This window comes from Sinocyclocheilus grahami, unplaced genomic scaffold (genome assembly GCF_001515645.1).
Source record: "Sinocyclocheilus grahami isolate Dianchi unplaced genomic scaffold, SAMN03320097.WGS_v1.1 scaffold30.1, whole genome shotgun sequence".
Classification (NCBI taxonomy): Eukaryota; Metazoa; Chordata; class Actinopteri; order Cypriniformes; family Cyprinidae; genus Sinocyclocheilus; species Sinocyclocheilus grahami.
Genome location: NW_015505209.1, coordinates 1,513,384 through 1,535,210, shown reverse-complemented (window position 1 = coordinate 1,535,210; position 21,827 = coordinate 1,513,384). Strand labels below are relative to the sequence as shown.

The window sequence follows — 21,827 nt, the reverse complement described above, 5'->3', positions numbered from 1 at the left end:
CTCCGTTAAGTCTGTTGGCTCTGCACAGTGCGTTACACTGGGAGTCCGATAAGTAATTAGGTGTTAAGAGGCGATAAATCTACAGGATCTACATATACACACCACAACATAAACATGCCACCACAACTTCCCTGTTCCCTAGTTAGGTTTCCAAGCGGCATATGGAAACATCAAAGTAAATGTCAGCTCAAAACCTTTCGAGCATGTTTACTGATCTTAAATTTCAACATGATGCTCTTGGTAACCACAATGTTGTGTCAAAAATCAGTTTCTCTTCAATAGAACCATATACTTTTCTATTAATATACCTCTAAATGTATATAACAACACATATATTGAAATGGCTGCTTCTCTGTGTGTGTGGTTTCAATTGAATTAGAGCCAACAGGTGGACAACAAAGACACAGACACACTCAAAAAGACCTAAATAACATCATCCAGTCAACCAAAATCATCCTAGTCAACAAACCTAAACTGGCATTACAAAGTATTCATCAGTATTATTTTATGAGCAAACAGGAAAACATAACAGTTGTCAGACAATTCCTGATAGTAGGGATGTCAAAATTACTTTTATATCGGCACCAAATCGATAATAAAATATAAAAGATATATAATTAATTCTCTATACAAGCACACACAACTTAAACATTCATTTACATACATATATATTAAATATATACTGTATTACTTAATATTTATATAGTGTATATAGTACAAAGTTTTAGTTACTAAAATAACATTTAAATAAAAAAATGTTTACTTTAATTTAAATAAATCTGAAAATTATTCTGAAAATGTCTGTAATTTAAATAAAGCTGAAATTAAATAAAATAATTATTAGATGAAAACTTAAACTTAAAAAAAAAAACTTTAAGAACCAAAATGACTAAAATGCAAAAATAACTTAAGCCACCTAGAAAAAAAAACGAATAATGACTAAAGCACATAACATTACTCAAAGTTCAAACTAAAATGAAAAATATAAAAATAAAGGCTACATTATTCTTTAATATTTATTAAATTAAATTATTTGCTGTGATAAAATGGAGAATCATGAAAACAATGTATTGGTATCGAGTACTAGTACTGTGACATCCCTACAAGAGTACACAGACTACACAAATAGAGGAAGTAAACAGCCATGGGCTTAAAGCAGTATCATTTAGGGAACTACAATTATATGATATTAATAAAATACCATCTCATAACAGATGAAACCACTGCCCTCTATGACCTGACAGACTGATACACTACCTCAGCTTTATGATGTTTCTGCTGTTCATCTATGTGGTTGTGTTCCTCCTCCATGCCGACTAGCTTGAGTTTCAGATAGGAAACTTCATCCATGAGTTCCAGTTTCTGCGTCTCCAGTGAGGTTCGGCTGAGGAGCTCCTAAAGCACACGCACACACATTAGCGAAGACATGGTGACACACAAACACACCCACACAGTTGTACTGTATACAGTAACAATCACACGGCACACAGACGCTCCTCGCTGCTCCACTGGCCAAGTTCTCTCACAGTAACGCTTAGGCCGAAGCTAAGCGCCGCTAAATATACTCAAGCAATGAACGCTATTTTTACTTCCTCTGACTCTCTGGTGTATGTATGTGAGAAAGTCAGGAGGGTCAAAAGAGGGAAACGTAATTTCTCAGCATTCCTGATACTATGGGCTAAATTCAGCTGGACTCTGAGAACCCTTACTAACAAGTGTTTAAAAAAAGGCATATATTGTTTTGTGCACATTAAAAACTTAAAAGTATTGTGATAAAATGATGGTATCAGGTGGTAAAACTGTGGTATTTTGATATTTACTATTGTGCTGAATGATTACAATATTCCGAAACCATACAAAACTACACAGTATTACAATATAGCATCATGTAAAAAATGGTCCACCTCACGCATATTTGTTTATTAAATTGTTTGGCAAATTTATTCAAATTTCCGTACAACCAGTGCAAAAAAAGTCAGCAGATTTCTTCTGGTCCTAGTTACGCTTCACACTTCGTCTAGAATTACCCTCAAACACTGACTGAAGATTTCAAATAACTGCACTTCCTCTTTCACTTTATGACTTCCTCTTTGTAGTTTCTGAAGCAGAACACAAAAGTCCAAGTCCCATGTTGTTCTAACGATCAGAAAGCTCAGATTGTGTGCTCAAGTCTCTAAACCTATTTTCTCATACTTAGTTTAATCTAATAGAAGCATCTACCTTTTTCTTCCACATTAGCTGCTATAGGGAAATAACAGGAATATCAACATGCAGTAAATGGTAAAACTGTTTGCTTTACAAACCAGTGTGTTCATAATTAAGATAATACATTACAATAACATGGTAAGACACAACAATTTGCAATATCAAGCTGCTAAACAAGCTGTTTTGTACAGCTAATAATAGCTGGATGCAGATGAGATGGGAAGCTAGACCCATAGAATTTGCAAATGGTTGCGCCCACTTTTACGGGAAGAAAAAGGTGGATATAATGCAACTCAGAAATAGTGGTGTTGGATGAAAACCAATGAATACAACACAAAGTTTCCTGGTAGACTGATGATCTCTTGTTTCTGTAAAAGTACAGTGAACATGAGTCACAATCAGCCACCAACGTCACAGTCTCTAGATCAGGGGTGGGCAAACTTGGCCCTTCCAGGCCACTTTCCTTCAGAGTTTAGCTCAACCCTAATCAAACACACCTGAACCAGCTAATCATTGTCTTCAAGACTACTAGAAGGCTACAGGCAGGTGAGTTTTATCAGGGTTGGCTCAAATCTCTGCAGGAAAGTGGCCTAGAAGGGCCAAGTTTGCCCATCACTGCTCTAGATCATCATATACAGCAGTGCTTTTCGACCGTTTAAACTCCAAGGCCCTCAATGGCCACAATAAATATTTAAAGGTTCCATTAATTTTACAGTTGTATGTGATTTACTGGATATGGCTTAAGGATTTAAAAAATATATTTTTAAATTGGCATTTCTAACTAATAAAATATTATACAGCTTTGAATAACTAGAAAATGTATATTCATACAGTACAAAGTACAAAAACACCCATGTAATAAGACATCCAGGTCTAGTGCAGTTTATTAAAATAAATAAATACTTAAATCCCTTTGAGGCTACCTTTTTTCCCCCAAGTTTTTCAAGACAGTGGAAACCCTGGATCTTCAAACACTATTGTAAATGATGTCAAGTCATCTTGAGGGCCCTTTTAGAAGACAGCTGAGGCCCCGGACCCCTGCTTGAGAACTACTGGAATAGATTAAGGGCCACAAACTTTTTGTCAGTTGAACCCCTATTACCCCATATAACTATAAATCATGATTTAAAATATACTTCAAATTAATGTGAACTTTTCAGAATAAAATGTTGCTTTTTCACTTTTGAAACACTGCGAAATGCTATTTTTCTTACAAAAATAATATTTACTTTTTTAATTAATACATTTTGATCAACACAACTATTTAAAAAACGAATAAAATTTTAAATAAAGCAAACAAACAAACAAACAAACAAACATGAGGGCTTAAATTGAATTAAGCATTGACATTTCTATCAAAATCTCTTGAATCCCCTGCAGTTCCTTCAGAAAACTTCTGAAGGGTTCACAAACTTCCACTTGGGGGAAACCCTGGCTTAAACTATCCATAATCATAATAAATAAATTATAAAACAGCTCTTTGCACTATTGGTAAGCAATACTGCACGTTTCAACATCAAATTGAACAAAGAAGCCAACAAAGAACTATGGTCTTTAAGAAAACTGCCATGTCTAAGCTGTGAGTTTACTTGCCCCATCAAGCAAGGAGAACATGAGGGCTCTCTCTATCTCTCCATCTCAGCATTTCATCTTGATATGATTGTTGGCACAGCCGTCCTGTTATGGAATCCTGAACATGATCCGAGGCAAAGTGGGCAATTCTCACTAATATAACCTTAAATTGGTATGTGTCACGAATTCAGTCCATGGACTTCCGTTTATTCACCACCAGAGGTCACCCTTTCCATTTCATTGACTCTCGCACAACACAAACGGTTGCATAGCACCCCGGACTACATATCCCATCATTCTTTGCACGATTTGCACATTGCACTGATTGCACACAGCTGTTTCTAATCACCTCATTCACTATATAACACCCACTCTAACCACATTTCTCTGCTGAGTATTGTTTAGCCTGTACCCCTTTCCGAGTCTCCGTGTTTTCCTTGTTTTGCCTTGCCTGTTTTTGCGGTTTCTAATCTTTGCCTGTTTTCTTGGATTTCTCCCTCTCGTCTCGCCCATGTGATTCTGTCTGCTGATCGGTGACCTACGCTACTCTGCCTCAGTCCCTGGTCTCTCCTATCCTTGGACCTGGCCCTCAGTTCCGCCTCCGCTCCACCGCCCACCTAATTGTTTAGCCTGTACCCCTTTCCGAGTCTCCGTGTTTTCCTTGTTTTGCCTTGCCTGTTTTTGCGGTTTCTGATCTTTGCCTGTTTTCTTGGATTTCTCCCTCTCGTCTCGCCCCTTTGATTCTGTCTGCTGATCGGTGACCTACGCTAGCCCTAGGACTATTCTTGTGTTTTGCCCGCCATATACCTGTTTGCCATTGTTTTGACCCTGCCTGTGTACTATGTCTCTTTAATAAAGCCTGCAGATGGATCCACACGTCTCACGTCTCGTCAGCCCCGTTACAGTATGAAACTGATGTGGTATGTCAAACAATTATATGATCAGATTATAAAATTTCTAAATGAATTGTATTATTCTTTATGTATCTAAATAACATTACAATATTTTCTATCATTATTGTGTTATAATGTGTATATTACTTATAATCATTTTAAATACTATTTCATGAATTAATAAATAATTTACCCACAGAATTCAAAGAAGAAAAAAAAGTGATGTGCAAAATACATTAATCATTTAACCTTTTGTACACAATGACTCAAATCCTTTCTTTCTGTCTGTGTATTTTTTCAGCAGATACTAAAAACATTAAAATCCTCCCCACAAATAATCATTCATTTCTGTGGCTTTACTTGGCAATGCTAAAGGAACATAGCTGTTTCAAAAACAGAATTTTAGAAATGATACTAAACCGTTTCTCTATGCAAATCAAAAGAACAGTTGCCAGCAAACAGCTACTAACAAGGTGGCTAAAAAGAGTTTCATTACAAATCCAGCCAGATTAAGCCAGTTAATCACACAGTAAACACACAAAAACATGCACATTCCTCATACTTTATGATAATAACATCCACACAAACAAACAACTAACTTTGACATATATGGATATGAAGGTCTGAAGGTATAATTATGCCAGGACTAGTAACCCACATTCATAAATCAAGTAGACTGAAAAAAAAAATATGTACCAAGTCTGAACATTTAATCTGAGTCAAGTCTACACAATTACATCTGAAACAGATGGAAAACCACGGATTGCTCAAGTTTCAGGTTGCAAACACAGTTTTAGAAAGTGTTCACAATTCTTCAACCAAAACCGTCATGTAGAAGATTGAATAATTTTAAACGTCTTTTCTTTATATTTCCATGATATCTGCTTAAAACTTAAACCGTAAATGACAGCAAGTATGTGATCTTACCTGTTGGAGCATTTCCTCAGTAGAAATGAGTTTGTGGTTGTGTTCTTCCAGGGAACTTTCCAGATCTCTGATCTTTTCTCCTTGAGCTTCAACCTGGTCAGTGAGAACACTCACCTAAAACCAACAGACAGCAGACAATGTTCACTCAGGCTAACCTGAAACCTGGCCAGTGTTTCTCTGTCGTTTCCTCCTACAGATATGCTAATGACGATTGCAACACACATGCAACTCCAAAGTCTAAACGGCAGCGAAATGTAGTCCTTCAAATGTGTATATTTGGGTTAAAAACAGCCATTCCTTAGCCCTGACACACTTCCATGCTAACACGTGAGCCTGCTTGATTTTCAATTGTTTTGAAAGTGTCCTTTTGTTCAGCACCAACTGAAGGACTGCCAACCAGCAGGACAGGTAAAAGGAGAAGAACAACACCTTGAGGGCATTAGGAGCCAATCATGTTCATCAGTGCTTTAGAGCTCAAGACAATCCACCAATCAGAGAGCAGGAGGAGAGAAGGGCAACTTTTTTGACACTTGTTGCAGAGTTAGACAACCTAAACTTCTTAAAGGTGAAGTGTGCAACTTTTTTATGTTATAATTCTTTCTACAAGTAACTACAAGTAAGCCTTTAATACTCTGTGGTGATTACAAAACATTGCTAGATTTGTTTGAGTGCCAACTACTAATAATTCATCTTCAATGCCCTTACTTCAGTAATAAATGATTAAACTGTGCTGAGGAGAGATTTGCTAGTATTTTCCTAATGGTCTGTGCACATCAAAAGTGAAGCGAATGTTCACATTGCTTTACTCGCTCTAGATTACTCAATGTTTTTTTTTTGCATCACTCATGTTAATAAAAACATAATAATGCTCTCCTCCATTTTCTGATACAACCGGATGTCAAACTGGACGTGTCAATAAGCTCTTTGCTGATTGGCTTGTGTGACAACTTGTCATGTGAATTTCCCACTAGAGTCGAAATTTTTCAACTTGCGCGGAAGACACGATTGAAGTTTATACTTTCGTCTGGCTCCGCACCGCGAGCCTCCGCTGACTGTGCGCACATCTTCCCAAACTAACGAGGTGTTTATACTTGTCATGCTCGCCGTTGTACTATTCTTTGAAATAACAAGGGGCGACTCAGAGTAATTGTTTGCTAAAACCATCGGGAATCAGCGGTGAGAGGAAGTAGCACTTGGCGTCTCGCGTAGAGTTGATGAAAGAATGAATTTCGTTACGCATAAATGTATTAGGCTGTGGGTTCATCTTGAGGACACAAGCGAAAATTTAGAAAAGTTTGTTTTGTAGTACATTTCACCATACCCACACTACAAAAGAATCAAGGAATCATGTAAAACCCTGTAAAGCTTGAGATTTTTGTGTAATTAGAACAAAATACTGTATATGGGTATAATAAAAAACTTAGCTTTTGGGTTTATTTCTCATTAATATATACAAAACAACATTAAGCAGGAGCCACGCGCAAAGTTTTGGTGTGCACACACCATAAGCAATCTGACTTACAAATTATGTTTGGTGGATGATAAAATGGCTCACTAAATAATTCAATTCAATTCAAGTTTATTTGTATAATGCTTTTCACGATACAAATCGTTACAAAGCAACTTTACAGAAAATTAAGCTTCTACAATATATTTAGTAGTAGCTTATCAGTGGTGACTTTCAGTTAATGTACATATGGCCGAAATGTACGGAAAAATCAATTAAAGACGTAATCAAAGAGACGATGAACACTATTAACAGCTATTATTATCTGATGCAATCAAACTGTAAATAAAATCCTTAGCAAAATCTAAGGACCAACATTTTATAGAGACTAGAGATGGGTTAGTTTCACCTGGGCTAGTAAACAACCACTTAGCAGCCACCTAGAAAAACAACTTAGTAACCACCTAGAATACACTAGCAACACTAGAAGCCACCTAGCAACATTCTAGCAACCATCTAGAATACCTAAGTGACCAACTAGATGCCCTAGAAACCACCTAGCAACCATCTGTAAGACCTTGAAAACAGAAATAGTAACATCAGTGGCATTTTTATTGCATATAATAATTGAATGATATATAAGTTAGCAGACACATATTCTGGACAAATATTTACTGTTACAGCCGGATGTCTGCTTTGGAAAAATCTCTGTTAAATGAACACAAACAAGATTGCTAGTTTACAGTAAACACATACCATTCAAAAGCTAATAATAGGCTAAACTCTCACTGTGGTGTCCACCATCATGGCTTCGTAAAATGTCGAGTAACACCAACCCCCTAACCTGTCCACAGATTGTCCCATAGCTTTGTGATCTACGACCATCCCATTGTGCATTAGACAGGCAGCTGTGTCACCCAGGGCTGCAGCGCGACAGTGTCAGGTGTCTCTCCGTTCACAGAGACACCACAGTCCCCCGGTTTGACCCTGTGAGGTTTTACAAGCATGTTGTCTAGTTGTCTTCTCATTGTGTTGACACTGTGACTATTATGCTGAGTTGAAATGCCTTGGAGACCTAAGTGAAATATCTCACCTGGAGAACCAGAGACTCTTTGTCCACTTCTAATCTCGCCAGCCGCTCTTGATAGGTCTCATTGTTGCTTGAGCACTGGAGGTTAACCTGTGGAGACACACACGTGTACATGTGGTTTTTACACAGAGAAGTCTTCTTCTGGATTGTAAGTGAACTTCAATCTGCAATTTGATCACTTGAAGTGGCCGTTTTTCCTCACAAGGACCCAAATATCCCCTCAGCGTACGTTGTTTCAGGTTATAATCGCATTGTGGGGACATTCATGTTTTATGGGGACATTCCATAGGCGCAATGGTTTTTATACTGTACAAACTGTATTTTCTATCCCCTTACCCTACCCCTACCCCTAAATATACCTCTCACACAAAACTTTCTTCTATTTTAGATCAAAAAAGACAATTCCTTATGATTTGTAAGCTGTTTTCCTCATGGGGACCAAAAAAATGTCCACACAAGGTAAAATATTACTGGTATTACTATCCTTGTGGGAATTTGGTCTCCATAATATAGGGAGTACCAGGTACACACACGCTCACACACACACACACACACACACACACACACACACACACACACACACACACACACACAGAAACTGAAAGTCAACAGAGAGGTGTGCAAGAGGAGAAGCTAACCTGCTTGTCCACTTTTTAAAGAACAAATGGCTCACTGCCCATACAAAATAAACTTTAAGAAAGAGAAATATGCATAAGCCAAATACGTTTGAGTGTTGTTTTAAATGTGTTAAATGACATGCTGGCGCCAAAAATTAACTGACAGCTTTGACATCCCTTCAATAGAAACAATAAAAGAGCTCATTACAAATTAATGAGGTCATTTGCATAAGGTTTGAGGGTCACAATAGCAATGGAAAAAGAAACAACAGCATTTTGTGCCCCAGGGTTGAGATAGATAGATAGACAGAGAAACAGAGAGACAGACAGACAGTTAGTTAGTTAGTTAGATAGATAGGTAGATAGATAGATAGATAGATAGATAGATAGATAGATAGATAGATAGATAGATAGATAGATAGATAGATAGATAGATAGATAGATAGCAGATTACAGTGGGTGGACTTAAACTTGAAAAATGGTGTGTATTGATGTCTTTCCGTGGTTGAAATAAAATACCTTCTGATGTTCATTCATGTTTATTTCGTGCTTCAAGTAAATATGAAAAGATAATCGGTTCTCGTGCTGCTCGAACTGAAGCACTACAGCGATCTATCATAACACATTAAAGAGTATTTATTGAATTTCTTTAAAAAGATGAAAATATTTGAAAGCTGAGACTTTGTTTCAAACCAGAAGTAACCTGCTCTGTCTTTTCTGTCGGTGCGTTGTCCATTTCCTCTTTGCTCCGTGATGTATTTGTCACTGCGTGTGAATGGGATGTGTGGCACAAGAGCGGCATGGCTTGTCAGACATAGCAACAGAAACTAGGGGACGGGTCTTTGTGAAAAGTCCATTTTTTAGCAAATATTTAGCATAACAAATTATCATAAGCTGAAAAAAGATTAATGATCAAATAAATCTTCTGTCCAGTCTTCAGACTATATCAGCAGAAAACACGTCAGTAAATACAGTATGTCGCAGCGTGCGAGATAAGACACTGTCACTTGTCAGTGCTAAGCTAGCAGAGGCACACAGATAATCTCTGTCTTTTAAAAGCTTTTGCTGTGTCCAGGGCTGTCAATTCTCACAATAAAGCTGTCTACTCAGGGTTTACAGTGCCGGCTGCCTGGAGGAGTTACAGGGTTAAGAGCTAAAGGTAGCGCACAGTCTTCACACATGAGGCTTTCATTGCATAGTAATTGCAGTCCACAGCAAGTTTAAACTCAACTTGAGGTTATTTATTTCTTGGGAAACAGGTAATGAGAAGAAAGTTTGATATCAGAAGAAAATGTGAGGAACTCAAAAAAACTTAAAAGTAACTGCAGTGATTTAAACAATAGTTATGAAAGTGAGTAAGTATGAACATATTGTGACAAACAGCCCACCGAACTGTATACCACTTCATAAATGTTATATTACAGATTTGACTTGTCTTAATGCCAACAACTAAACTGTGTATTTAACAGCTTTAATGAGGGACAGAACTACAATCCCATAAAGCACTGCTACTGATATCATCGTATTAAAAATGATGGAGAAATATAAAACTTAATTTAGAGATGTTGATCATGTATATATTTAAGTACTAGTGCTTCATGGGAGTGGGCATGGTGCTAAAACAGTTCTTTTGATGTCACGGACAATATACTGATTGGTGGGGATTCTCTGCAGAATTATGGGTAATGTAGTTTTTCACAGTTTTTTGAAAACACCAAGAATTCAGCTGTTGAACATGATTATTAAAAAAAAATAATGTGGACTGATGGTTTCAACAAATGCATATATCGCGCAGCTTACAGTAGTTCTGTCTTTAACAGTTTATAAGTTATCATTATGCCTTTCAGTGGCGCTAGCTTTAACCTGGAAACCATATAAACATCAACTGGAACATGAATTTACAATGAACTAAAAAGCCCAAACCCACAGAAAGCATCTTTGTCTCCTCATTTCAGAAGTCCACCACATGTTCTGGTCTACAGCTAATTTAACCTTTAGAGCAGAGTTCAAACAGTGAGATTCATGATGCTCTCTAGAGCATCAATTCAATTTATTACCTCACCTGAGAGATGTTTATAAGCAAGACAACCCACAGGCCCTGGAATTTCCCCCTTTTCATGTCCCACTGCCTGCTCGCAGAACTGTAAAGGCCTGAAACAACTTAAGAAGAAACTACAGTGCTCATTATTACCCCACTATCCAAGAATGTATGACAATATTGAGAGTTTTACAGTACAACCCCTCCCTGCAATACAGTAATGCGTTCCATTCCTCTTCCAACCCAGCATTTTATACTGTTACACCTTGTGAACTATAATTACTATAATTTCTTTCTTACTTTGGAATGCAATGGCCAGTTGAGTTTTACATCGTGTGCCTTCCTTCAACATTACACATTCTGCCCCATCTCCGGCTTACCGCAATCCCACAATGCCTTGTAAACCACATCAACCGTGGCACGCAAGCTTTTTAGCGCCTCTTGCACTTTAAGAACAGGTGTGCACATTGATGTTCGTACCCCCACCTTTAAATTGAATTTTACAGCCTGATTTACTACTCCAAGTATCAAGTGTTAGTCAGTGAAAGCGTTTTTGTTTGTGTTCAAGAGCATGAGCTCAGAATCATTGAAGCTGGACAGGATAAAAAGCGCTTTTGTACTATTGCAAATCACAAGCTCCTGGCACACAACCACACCAGCACAATACTGCTTGTCGTTTTGAACAACAACAACCAGCTCCACATAAATCCAACCACTCTACACTCTTAAAAATAAAGGTGCTTCACGATGCCATAGAATAACCTTTTTGTCTAAATGGTTCCATAAAGAACCTTTAACATCTGAAGAACCTTTCTGTTTCACAAAAGGTTCTTTGTGGCGAAAGAAGGTTCTTCAGATTATAAAAAGGTAAGAAAGAGATGGTTCTTTAAAGAACCTTTGACTGAATGGTTCTTTGTGGAACCAAAAATGGTTCTTCTATGGCATCGCTTGAAGAACCTTTTGAAGCACCTTTATTTTTAAGAGTGTATATCAGTCTTCCCATCCAGGTAACAGAAACCGCCACTACTTTCACGTCTCGTATCACCGCAGACTCACGTTTCATGCAACTGTCGCCATCTAGGGTTATTATATTTAACTAAAACTAAAATTAAACTGAAAAAAAAAAACTTAAACGTTTTTTTTAGCTTGTTGCCAAATCAGTATACTAATTTTCACTAAGTTTAACTTGATGTATTAAAATAACTAAAACAAAAACTGAAATAATAAATTAATAAAAATTATATAGAAATTAAAAAACTAATAAATAACGCTAAAAACACAGCAAAATGTAAAAAAAATTTGATAGAATTAAAATGGAAAATAAACAATAAAAACTAATTCATAATATTAAAAGAAACTATAACAGTATCTCAAAAATAATAAAAGCACCATCTTGCATCTCAATTGTTGTGAAAATCTGATCTTCATAATATTGTAATGTGGTGTAGTATCATCATGGTGTTCGTCTTGTTGCTACGCCAATTGTTTTGTATATTTTAGTGGACTATTTTTTTCTTAGTGGATTACACACAGCTAATGATCGTAAAATAATTTAAACTCAAATCAATATTCCATAATAAATTTTGCAATAATGATTGGTTGACTGTGCATGGTCCCTTTCCTATTATATACTGCTCAAATGAAAGAAAAAAAACAGTAATAAAAGCTGAATGGAAATATCCATAAAGTGGATAATTTACAGTAGAAAAGCAGACATTTCATCTTACCTTTTTAAGCCAAGTAAAATGCTTATAAAAGTCAATTTCCTCCTCCATGCTGAAGGCCCATCTCGAGCCGCTATAATAAAGGAGCGACTGCAGCGGCTGGCTGAGATCTGAGCTCTGGGTTTCAGTGACTCTGTCTGCCTGTTTTATAGAGTAGCCTCCTCCTTCTCCTCCTCCTTATATTGGCTGCTTAAGACAGGAGCTCTTAACATGCTGAAGCAACTGCACAAACCTCATTTCTAAAGCCAGACGTCTGTCCGAGACCCCCTGCATCTGTTGTCCAGCCAGACACTTAAAGTTCAATTTGTGTGTGTGTCAGACGCAAAACATCAATCCACAACTTCCACTCCCTGATGTTACTTGCTACTAAACACCATTTAACTCTCTCTTTCACACGCGAAAGGCTCTATATTTGTAATTTTCCCCTCCCTTTCTTTCAACCTTTTTCTGTTCTCTGTGTGAGACAGTGGCTCTAATTAAGTTCCAGTGCAAGTCTGAAACGAAACAAACCAGTGACTCTGTTTAAACACAGCTAGAGACAGAGCGGTGGACATTTACAGTCACACTGCCTTCCAGCGCTCCCCCATCTGTTTTTACTCAAGACTGCAACCCATTAGACCAAAGACCCTGCTTCCTGTGGAAGACATCCATCCATTTCTAAGTGTCTTTTTACCTTTACAAGCAACCCTGCTGTCCAGTTGTCTCCTTCGTGGACAAACACAGCTGAGAGAAAGACTGGGAAGGGACTGACAAGCACAAACTGGCCTCTGGTTAATACTAGATAACAACATAATAACCTTGTGATCTTGTCAGGCCTATAGGTTAACATGCCACTATGTAAGCTACTGTAAACTATCATATAATTAACTTACTTAAAGAGATTGTTTACTCAAAATTATTATTCTGTCATCGTTTAAGGCATGGTCACATTAGCGAAATTTCACAAAAAACTGTCCACAGTGTAGCTAGCATCATGTAATGTAGTATGAAGCATCACTCAAATAAGTCACTTTCAAACTAAGCATCTTTCTGTTGGTCTACGCAGAAAATGTGTATGTCCAACTTGAACATGAGAGAAATCTGTGTGAGGTACTTTCTCCCATTATATGTAACTCCCAACTGCATGAATTCCCACTAAAATTACTAGATTTCACCAGCAACATTTTGCAGAGCAATGGTAAATATAACCGTACATACAGTTTATACAAACATATATGTAATTTTACTGTAAAATAAAATGTCTTTGGAAATAAACAAGATGAATAATCATATAATTTAGTGAAAAAGGGACATTCCCAGAAGTTCCTGTATAACACATCAAATATGATTATGTAATTTTTGTTATCAGAAATGTACATTAGGATGTTTCGAGTTACATTTTATGATATTTAGTAAATGTTTATTGCATTTTTAAGTGTCATTATATCATATAACTTAATGAAATACACGGTTAAGGATATATGCCTTCCTGTAATACCTGAAACATTGTTGCTATATTTTTAAATTTGCTATATTTCTAAATTTCTGACAACCACAATTGCCTTTTTCTTTTTTACTGTAAATTTAACATGATTCCTTTACAGTGATAATAAAACTGGTCTATTTAGACCAGGGGTGCCCAACCCTGCTCCTGGCGATCGACTGTCCTGCAAAGTTCAGCTCCAACCCTAATCAAACACACCTGAAGCAACTAATTAGGGTCTTCAGGATCACTTAAAAATTAAAGGCAGGTGTCTTTGATTAGAGTTGGAGCTAAACTTTCCAGGACAGTCGATCGCCAGGAGCAGGGTTGGGCACCTCTGATTTAGACTATTAGGTCATTGCTTCAGTCTAGTGAGCTGTAAATGAGTCAAGAATTAGTCTAATTCATGGACAAATCCTTCAGACAGGCTTTGTGAAATGATTCAGATCATTTAAAAGATCTGAATCAAAAAAACGATTCATTCACAAATCAGACACTGTCAGGAAGAGCTAGTGTGGACTTTTCAGTGATAGTAAAGAGATGAATTTCAGTCTGTTTGTCACAAATCTATCGTATGGCTTCAGAAGACCTGAAATAGAGTGCATGAGTCGTATAGACCACTTTAATGGTATGATATTTTTGTAATTTTAGAGCTTCACAGCCCCATTGAAAACAGCATCCACAATAGTCTTTACAAATTCACTTTTGTGTTTCACAGAAAACAACCCTACAAGTTTGGAACGACATAAGGGTGAGTAAATGGTTAACTATCCACATGTCTTCCCACAAATAAGTGCAAAAAATAATACAAAATGCTAAAACATTCAGTATGGGACTTGTGATTGTTACCAGGCCTGAGTTTCAGCCAATACGCCACACCATCCCCATTACAACCACTTCTAGTATTCCCTCACTTTTCCTAGCATTTCCTGTTTGCATCATAGGGAGTTTTGTGTACTACGCAGAGCAGCGGGATATGGTCACCATGGGGACTGTTGTCAAAACTGTTAAATGCCTACAGATGAAGTCAACAAATGACACTGTCTATTTAGCATTGTCTTTTGGTGAATTCAAATGAACATTTTCCGTTCTAAGACTTCAAAAACACATATTCGTCTGAGCGAGGCAGGCTGCGATTATGTCAGCTATCAAGCCATATTAAAGGTTCCACCCTGAGATCAAGCACAGATGATTGTTTTATTAGCGTAGCACGCAACTTATCCAGAGCTTTGAGAGTTCAGCTGCACCTGGCAGAGTCTCTGATCCTGACAGCTGCAGAGCTGGAGACACACACCAGACACACATGCACACGCACTCACAAACAAGAGTAGACACATTTAAATACTATCAAACAGACATGCTTTACCTACAGACAGGTCTCGGGTCAGGTCATGAGATGAACAACCTCTCTTATCTCGTTTCTGCAGCTGCCGCAAACATTCCTCATGTGCATGTAAACACGGGCCAGATCCGCATGTATGAACAAAGCGCAATGCGGCCCCTTTAATGTGAACGTCTCACTGTCGGGACTTGATCACATTTCCTACAATGTTTTTACCGGCTCTAATTAGGAAGCATGAGTGTTTTTGATCCCACTCAGAGACACAGCTCATAGGACCCTGTGGATTTTTAGGAGGCCCCTTTAAGATGCGATCACTTTAGTGAAATTTCTGAGAAATTTCACGGACAAAAAAGGTCCATTGTGGGATAGTTTACACAAAAAGGAAAATTCAAAAAATTCTTCATTCATCCTTCACTTGTTATAAACCTGTATGAGTTTCTTTCTTCTGTTGAACACAAAAGAGGATATTTTGGAATATGTTGGTAAACCAAACAGTTGACGGTAAGCCATGATATCTTTTTCCATACTATGGAAGTCAATGGATACCAGCAACTGTTTGGTTACCAACATTCTTCAAAATATCTTCTTTCGTGAAACTCACTCAGGTTTGGAACAACTTCAGGGTGAATAAATGACGACAGAATTTTCATTTGAGTGAACTATCCCTTTAATAGAGTAGCAATGTAAAGCACAGCTCACACACAAGTCACTTTCAAACTTAGCAGCTTTCTGTTGATAAATTCGCAGTGAGACCAATTTGAAACTATTTCGAAATCTGCATGGGTACATCTTTTGCCCTTACACAAAATTCCCCTATTGCGTGGATTTCTATTAAAATAGGATTTTGTCCACAAAAATTAGCTGAACAGGGTCCCGAATAACAAACTATTGTTCATTCTTAGCGTAAAAACAAGTTTGAAATACCTGAGCAGAGAACAGAGACACTGATTGCGAACATCCCGATGCCACCAAAGCTGTTGTAATGATTCGATTAAAAACAGCAGTGAAGAACGCATCTGATCATATCGATGTATATCATTTTGTCCTAGCTTTGCAATTTGGTACTGCACTCAAGTTACATCACGTTTATTTATACAGCACTTAATACAACAGACTGCTTTTAAAGCAAGCAGTTTTACAGTATTAAACATGAATAAACAGTGTAAGCAACACTTTTAATTAGAATTACAACTTCACTATACTACTTTATATTACAATAAAGCAGCTCTCCAGTGTGCTCCTTTTTCATGAACTCGATGGACTGACTTGAAGAAATTAACCGGACAGGATTTCCATGTCAAAGAAGGCACCTATCTATTACGTAATCACCTCAGACCAATGGTAGGGCCATGTGTAGCTTAAAATGTAGTTTTGGCCTGATTTTGTTCAAATTATGTGGCAGTAGTTTGTTCTTCAACTTCACTTGAAGTAATGTGAGCTTAGCTTTAGGTCAGATCCCTGCAAAAACATGGCCCTTGATTGATCCTTGAGCTCCGCCAACAGGTTGCTTATGCTCTTTCTTAGTGTTGTCTATGTTCATTGACCAAGAAGAAATCACCACAGGCAACTGATGAGAATCATGTGCAAGCATTTTGCATCAGGATACACACATAACTGTCTAAATTAACCTTGTGACTGTTTTTGCCAATAACAAATACCAGCAAAACAAGACAACACTTTTCTGAGAGAGCAAGTATGCGTACATTGTCAGGTTAAAGATCAACAAAATAATCTAGTAGCATAAACTGTCAGCAGAACTGTCAGCCGCAGACTTACCCTAGAGGAGATGAAGCCGAGCTAAAGGTGACCAGATCGTTTTTAATGCCGAGCAAAACCGCTAAGAGAAAGGAGAGAGTGACTGCGTGGAGAGAGGGATATGAGGGAAGAGAGGGAGAAGAGGCAGGAAGCACAGCCCTATCAATGTCTCAGAGGGGATCCAAAGTCTTTTAAAAACATCCAAGCAACATACACGCATACGCACGCAAACGCTGGGCCAGAAACTGCCTCTGGGACACATGAGAAAAGACCATTAGGCAAGAGTCTGTACTTAAAGGTATAGTTCACTCAAAACCGAAAATTATCCTAATTATCCTTATGTACTCATGTTGTTTCAACCCTGTACGCTGTTATTTTTTCTTTGGAAATTTTTTGAAGATTCTTTTTTTTTTTTTTTTAATGCAGTGACCGATCCACTTCAAAAAAGCACCAAAAAACTGTTTTTAACACTTGTGCTCACTAGGTTTCAGTCAGTGAGTTTTTGTACAAATCATTCGTTCGAGTCAGTTCATCTGACCTCGAGATCCTAAAGTTCAAATGACTGACTCGATTCAGTTGCAGTGGTTCTAAAGTGATCAGCTCACTGGAAGGGAAGATTTTCAGTGAATATTGACTTAAGTTATATAATGATTTCAATTTGTCCTTCACACAAAGAGATTAAATTACTGGAGAGGACTGGGAATATAGTGCACAAGTCATATTGACCCAGTGTTGTTATTGTTCACTAAAACTAGTAAAAATCATTTGCGAGGATTTTTCTTAATATGGATATGTTCACTGCAAATGTATTTGTAGGGCTGGGTTTTGACACAAATTTCACGATTTGATTCTCATTCACAAGCTTTCGAATCGATTCAATATCGATTATTTTGGATATATAAATCAATCAGGTACAGTACATGCCAAATTTTCTCAAGGAAAAAAAGTCTCTCAACTAATGCTGTAAAATATAAATGAGTCAGTTGGTACTACATTACTATAATACTGAAGGTTAAAATTGACTGATTTGATAAAATTACACTTAATGAAGTTTTTTTTAAATAAAGTTACAATTACATAATATTTCTACTTCAATTCGTTTTTTTTTTTATATAAACAATGGTGGCTGTCATAAAAACTTGATGGATTTATTCAAACATAAATTAAACATTGAAGAGCAGTCAAATTTATAATGAATGTTATATGGTACATATATTTAGCAAAATGCCCCTCTCTGCAGTTTATTTTTCTATCTGACTAATGAGTTTATGGTCACAGAATATGTTTTTCTGAGGTAAATGTGACGTTACGTGCATTGTTTACAAGACGTTATGTTGACGTCTTTGCGTGGCTGAAACACAGATTGAGCGATTACTTGAGACAGGATACAGATTGTAAAGTTGTACTCTTTCTTTTAACTTACCTTCGGATGTTTAGTCATGTTTATTTTGTGCTGAAACTGGTATTAATGTGGAGGAGATGATCAGTTCATGTGCGCCTCGCTCTGCCATGTCTGTTGAACTGAGGCGCTTCAGCGATCTGTCACTCCACATTAAGCGACACCAAAACGGCATTTGTTTGAATACTGCAATGCAATGGACAGAATTTGAAATGTGAGACTTTGTTTCATATTAAAAGTACCAAAGCACAATGCTTATTGCGATATATTGGATGGGAAGTGCCCTTCAATGTTCCGTCCATTAACTGAAAACAGGCTAGACTAATCGATTCTTGGGATTTAAAGGCACAATGTCATTTTCGCCGCTAGAGGGCACATATTCAAAATAAACAAAGAGGGGTAGTTTGATGACGCAGTGACTGAGTGTGGACTCATGGGAGTTGTGGTCTTCATCCCCACAGCCGATGCAATCTGACAGGACTCGTGCAGAAATCATGTTCATGGATGAGCTAATGATTTATTAACGTAGTAGAATGAAGCAGGGTGAGGCTGAAAACCATCGAAGTGAAACGAGACCGCTGAACGAGCGTGACACATGGCTGGAAAGCAGCGGAGCTTTTATTATGCCACAGTCGACCGCTTCCGCTCCTTCCGGTCGTGCGTATGTGGGGTAAAGCAGCACTGTTTTATCATACTAGATACATTTGAAAGTTCTGTTATAATGCTACTCTGTGTGGAAATCGAGGGGTTATGACGTCATTGGCAGGCGACACAATGACGCTATGGACACGGTCCGTGTCACTAGTTACAATTACTTATTTCTCTGGATTTAAACATTCTTCGAAAGATTTGGGATAATGCAAGTACACAAGTCAGCAAAATATATAACACTGTTCTAGTGGTTTTTGGATATTTAAATAAAAAAAATTCTGACACACTGTGCCTTAAAGATTCGATATTGTTCCGTAAAAATGAGAATCGATTAATATCAAGATATCAATATTTTTTTACCCAGCCCTATTAATTTGTGTACATTTGTTACATTTGATTATTTATTCATATTTTTATTATCTGTATTAATTTTATTAGTAATAATAATACTTGTATGTAAAAAAATGTTATGTAAAAAAAAAAAATTTACAAATGAGAAATTTTGCCTTGTAGCTAACTGAAATACAATAAGGTGAAGACTAAACTTGAAATAAATAAATTCAAGCTATATAGAATTATAAAAAAAAAAAAAAATTACTGAAATTAAATTAAAAACGGAAAATATACAAATGTTCATTCAAAATATTAATGAATACTATAATAGTATATAAATAATATAAAAATGACACTATATGGACCACTTTTGTAAAAATTGTATTTTTTCCTCCTTTGTTTATTTCTTTATAATTTTTATTCTACTTTTGTGTTCCACTAAAGAAATAAAGTCATACAAGTTTGTAACAAAAAGGAGGGTGAGAAAACAACGCAGGAATTTTCACTGATGAATGAACTGTCCTTTTAAGACTCAGTACAGCTGCCTATTGAATAACCCCACACTTGCAAGGTCTTTTTGCTGCTTATAATCATGTCACCACATTTACATTAAAAAGGTTTTGTTTCCAAAACATGACAAACACAATATGAAAAATGTTCATTTATCATCTGAGAAACATGTTAACATCTGTATCACTGCACGGTGTGTAAATATTTATATAATGGATACAACACTATCCAAATGCTGACTGAAAATTTAAAGATGGCACCAGGCTAAACAGAGAAGTTCAAGAAACATTAAACATCAAACCTCCAAATATAATGATCGCTCAGCGTGAATGAGCTGACTTGAGAATGTATGTTAAGTGAATTATAAGCCTGTATAATAACTCTGACACTATTCTATCATAAAATTCACAATGGTTTTATAGGCTTTCACTTTCAAGTGCCTTACCGATCCTTTCTCCAGCCACTCCATGAGTCTCTGTGCGGTGGTGCAGGGCAGCTGGGAGCGCAGTGAGTTGCGGTCCTCGTCCCTGGCCTGCAGCTCCAGTGCCAGTCTCAGCTCCTCAGCCAGCTGGAGAACCGGCAGCAGCCCGACGCTCACAGGAGAGCCCAGATCATACAGCCCATTACTGAACTCCACCGCAGCCTTGGAACCTGCGAACAGAAATATGAAATTTCCATTCCTATTTTTTGGTCATGTTTTTATTGTATCACAGTAGCAAAAAGGATGAAAAAAAGATGCGATCTATGGAACAACTAGGACAAAAAGTGACTTGAGAGGAAAAACAAATAGAAAGAGAGCAGGGGAGATGCACCATCACGCCATGTCATACATCACATCATATTAACCATCAGCACCCACACCACTGCAGTCACGTGTCACCTGCATCATCTAGAACAACAGTTCCAACAATCCTCATCTGGATACTATGGAATCCGATGTAACAAATTTACAGGAACATCTGGAACCCATCAGGATTCTATAACACTTTAAAAGTCTATGATGAGATTGTTCCATTTTTAAATGCCAGAATCAACGATCAGAACAAAGAGACTTTGGTTCGGGCCTTGGTTTCAATTGTTATCTTATGCAATTGTAAGAACGTTACACATTTTTCCATTAGTGTACGTGTCTTGTTAATGTAAGATTTGTACTGTTTCCATATGTCATTTCAAAGAAGATAAGTGGTGTTAAGAGTAATGAGAACAATGCAAAGAAATGCTTCTTGTATGCATGCAAAGAATGTGCAACTAATGTACATAACTGTACAGATGCATAATTTGTGCATTCAGACGCAAGTGATTTGCTTGACTGAAGGCATGAAATGACCTCATTGGTTGCTTTAATGAAGGGGTGGGGGTGTTGTGCCAGTTACTGAAAGAAGCTGTGCATGGAAGGATACCCTAATGTCAGCAGTAAAATAAAATAAAAATTGAAAAATATAAAATAAAATACTATTGGAAATTATCTGAAAAAAAACTAACATAGTGGAATATTTACTCTTGCTCTGCTACTTATCATAAATATCCATTAGGTTTTGATCATCCAAAATTAAAATGATCAAATAAAATAAAATTGAATAAATACTATTGGAAATTATCTGAAAAAAACCCTAACATAGTAGAATATTTACTCTTGCTCTGCTACTTATCACAAATATCCATTAGGTTTTGATCATCCAAAATTTAAATGATAAAATAAAATAAAATTGAATAAATACTACAGGAAATTATCTGAATACAAAACTAACTTAGCAGAATATTTACTCTTGCTCTGCTACTTATCACAAGTATCCATTATGTTTTGATAAAATAAAATAAAATAAAATAAAGCTACTCGAAATTACTTGGAAATAAAAACACTA

The 21,827-nt window shown here is 36.9% G+C and overlaps 1 protein-coding gene and 1 long non-coding RNA gene across 8 annotated transcripts in view; one reads left to right on the top strand and one right to left on the bottom strand.

Moving 5' to 3' along the window:
• The window catches only part of ppfibp2b (PPFIA binding protein 2b), a 56,879-nt gene that overhangs the window by 19,974 nt on the left and 15,078 nt on the right, over positions 1–21,827 (bottom strand). For all 7 annotated transcript variants that reach the window (XM_016258802.1, XM_016258815.1, XM_016258822.1 and 4 more), the window contains exons 3-6: positions 20,411–20,616; positions 8,138–8,224; positions 5,598–5,711; positions 1,258–1,395 (exon numbers count right to left, since the gene is read on the bottom strand). In XM_016258802.1, the coding sequence (XP_016114288.1) occupies positions 1,258–1,395; positions 5,598–5,711; positions 8,138–8,224; positions 20,411–20,616 (545 nt within the window). The remainder of the gene's footprint in view (positions 1–1,257; positions 1,396–5,597; positions 5,712–8,137; positions 8,225–20,410; positions 20,617–21,827) is intronic.
• On the top strand, positions 14,396–20,497 carry LOC107572411 (uncharacterized). Its single transcript, XR_001607339.1, has 3 exons — positions 14,396–14,603; positions 14,694–14,726; positions 20,426–20,497. It is a non-coding gene; the product is annotated as an uncharacterized lncRNA (long non-coding RNA).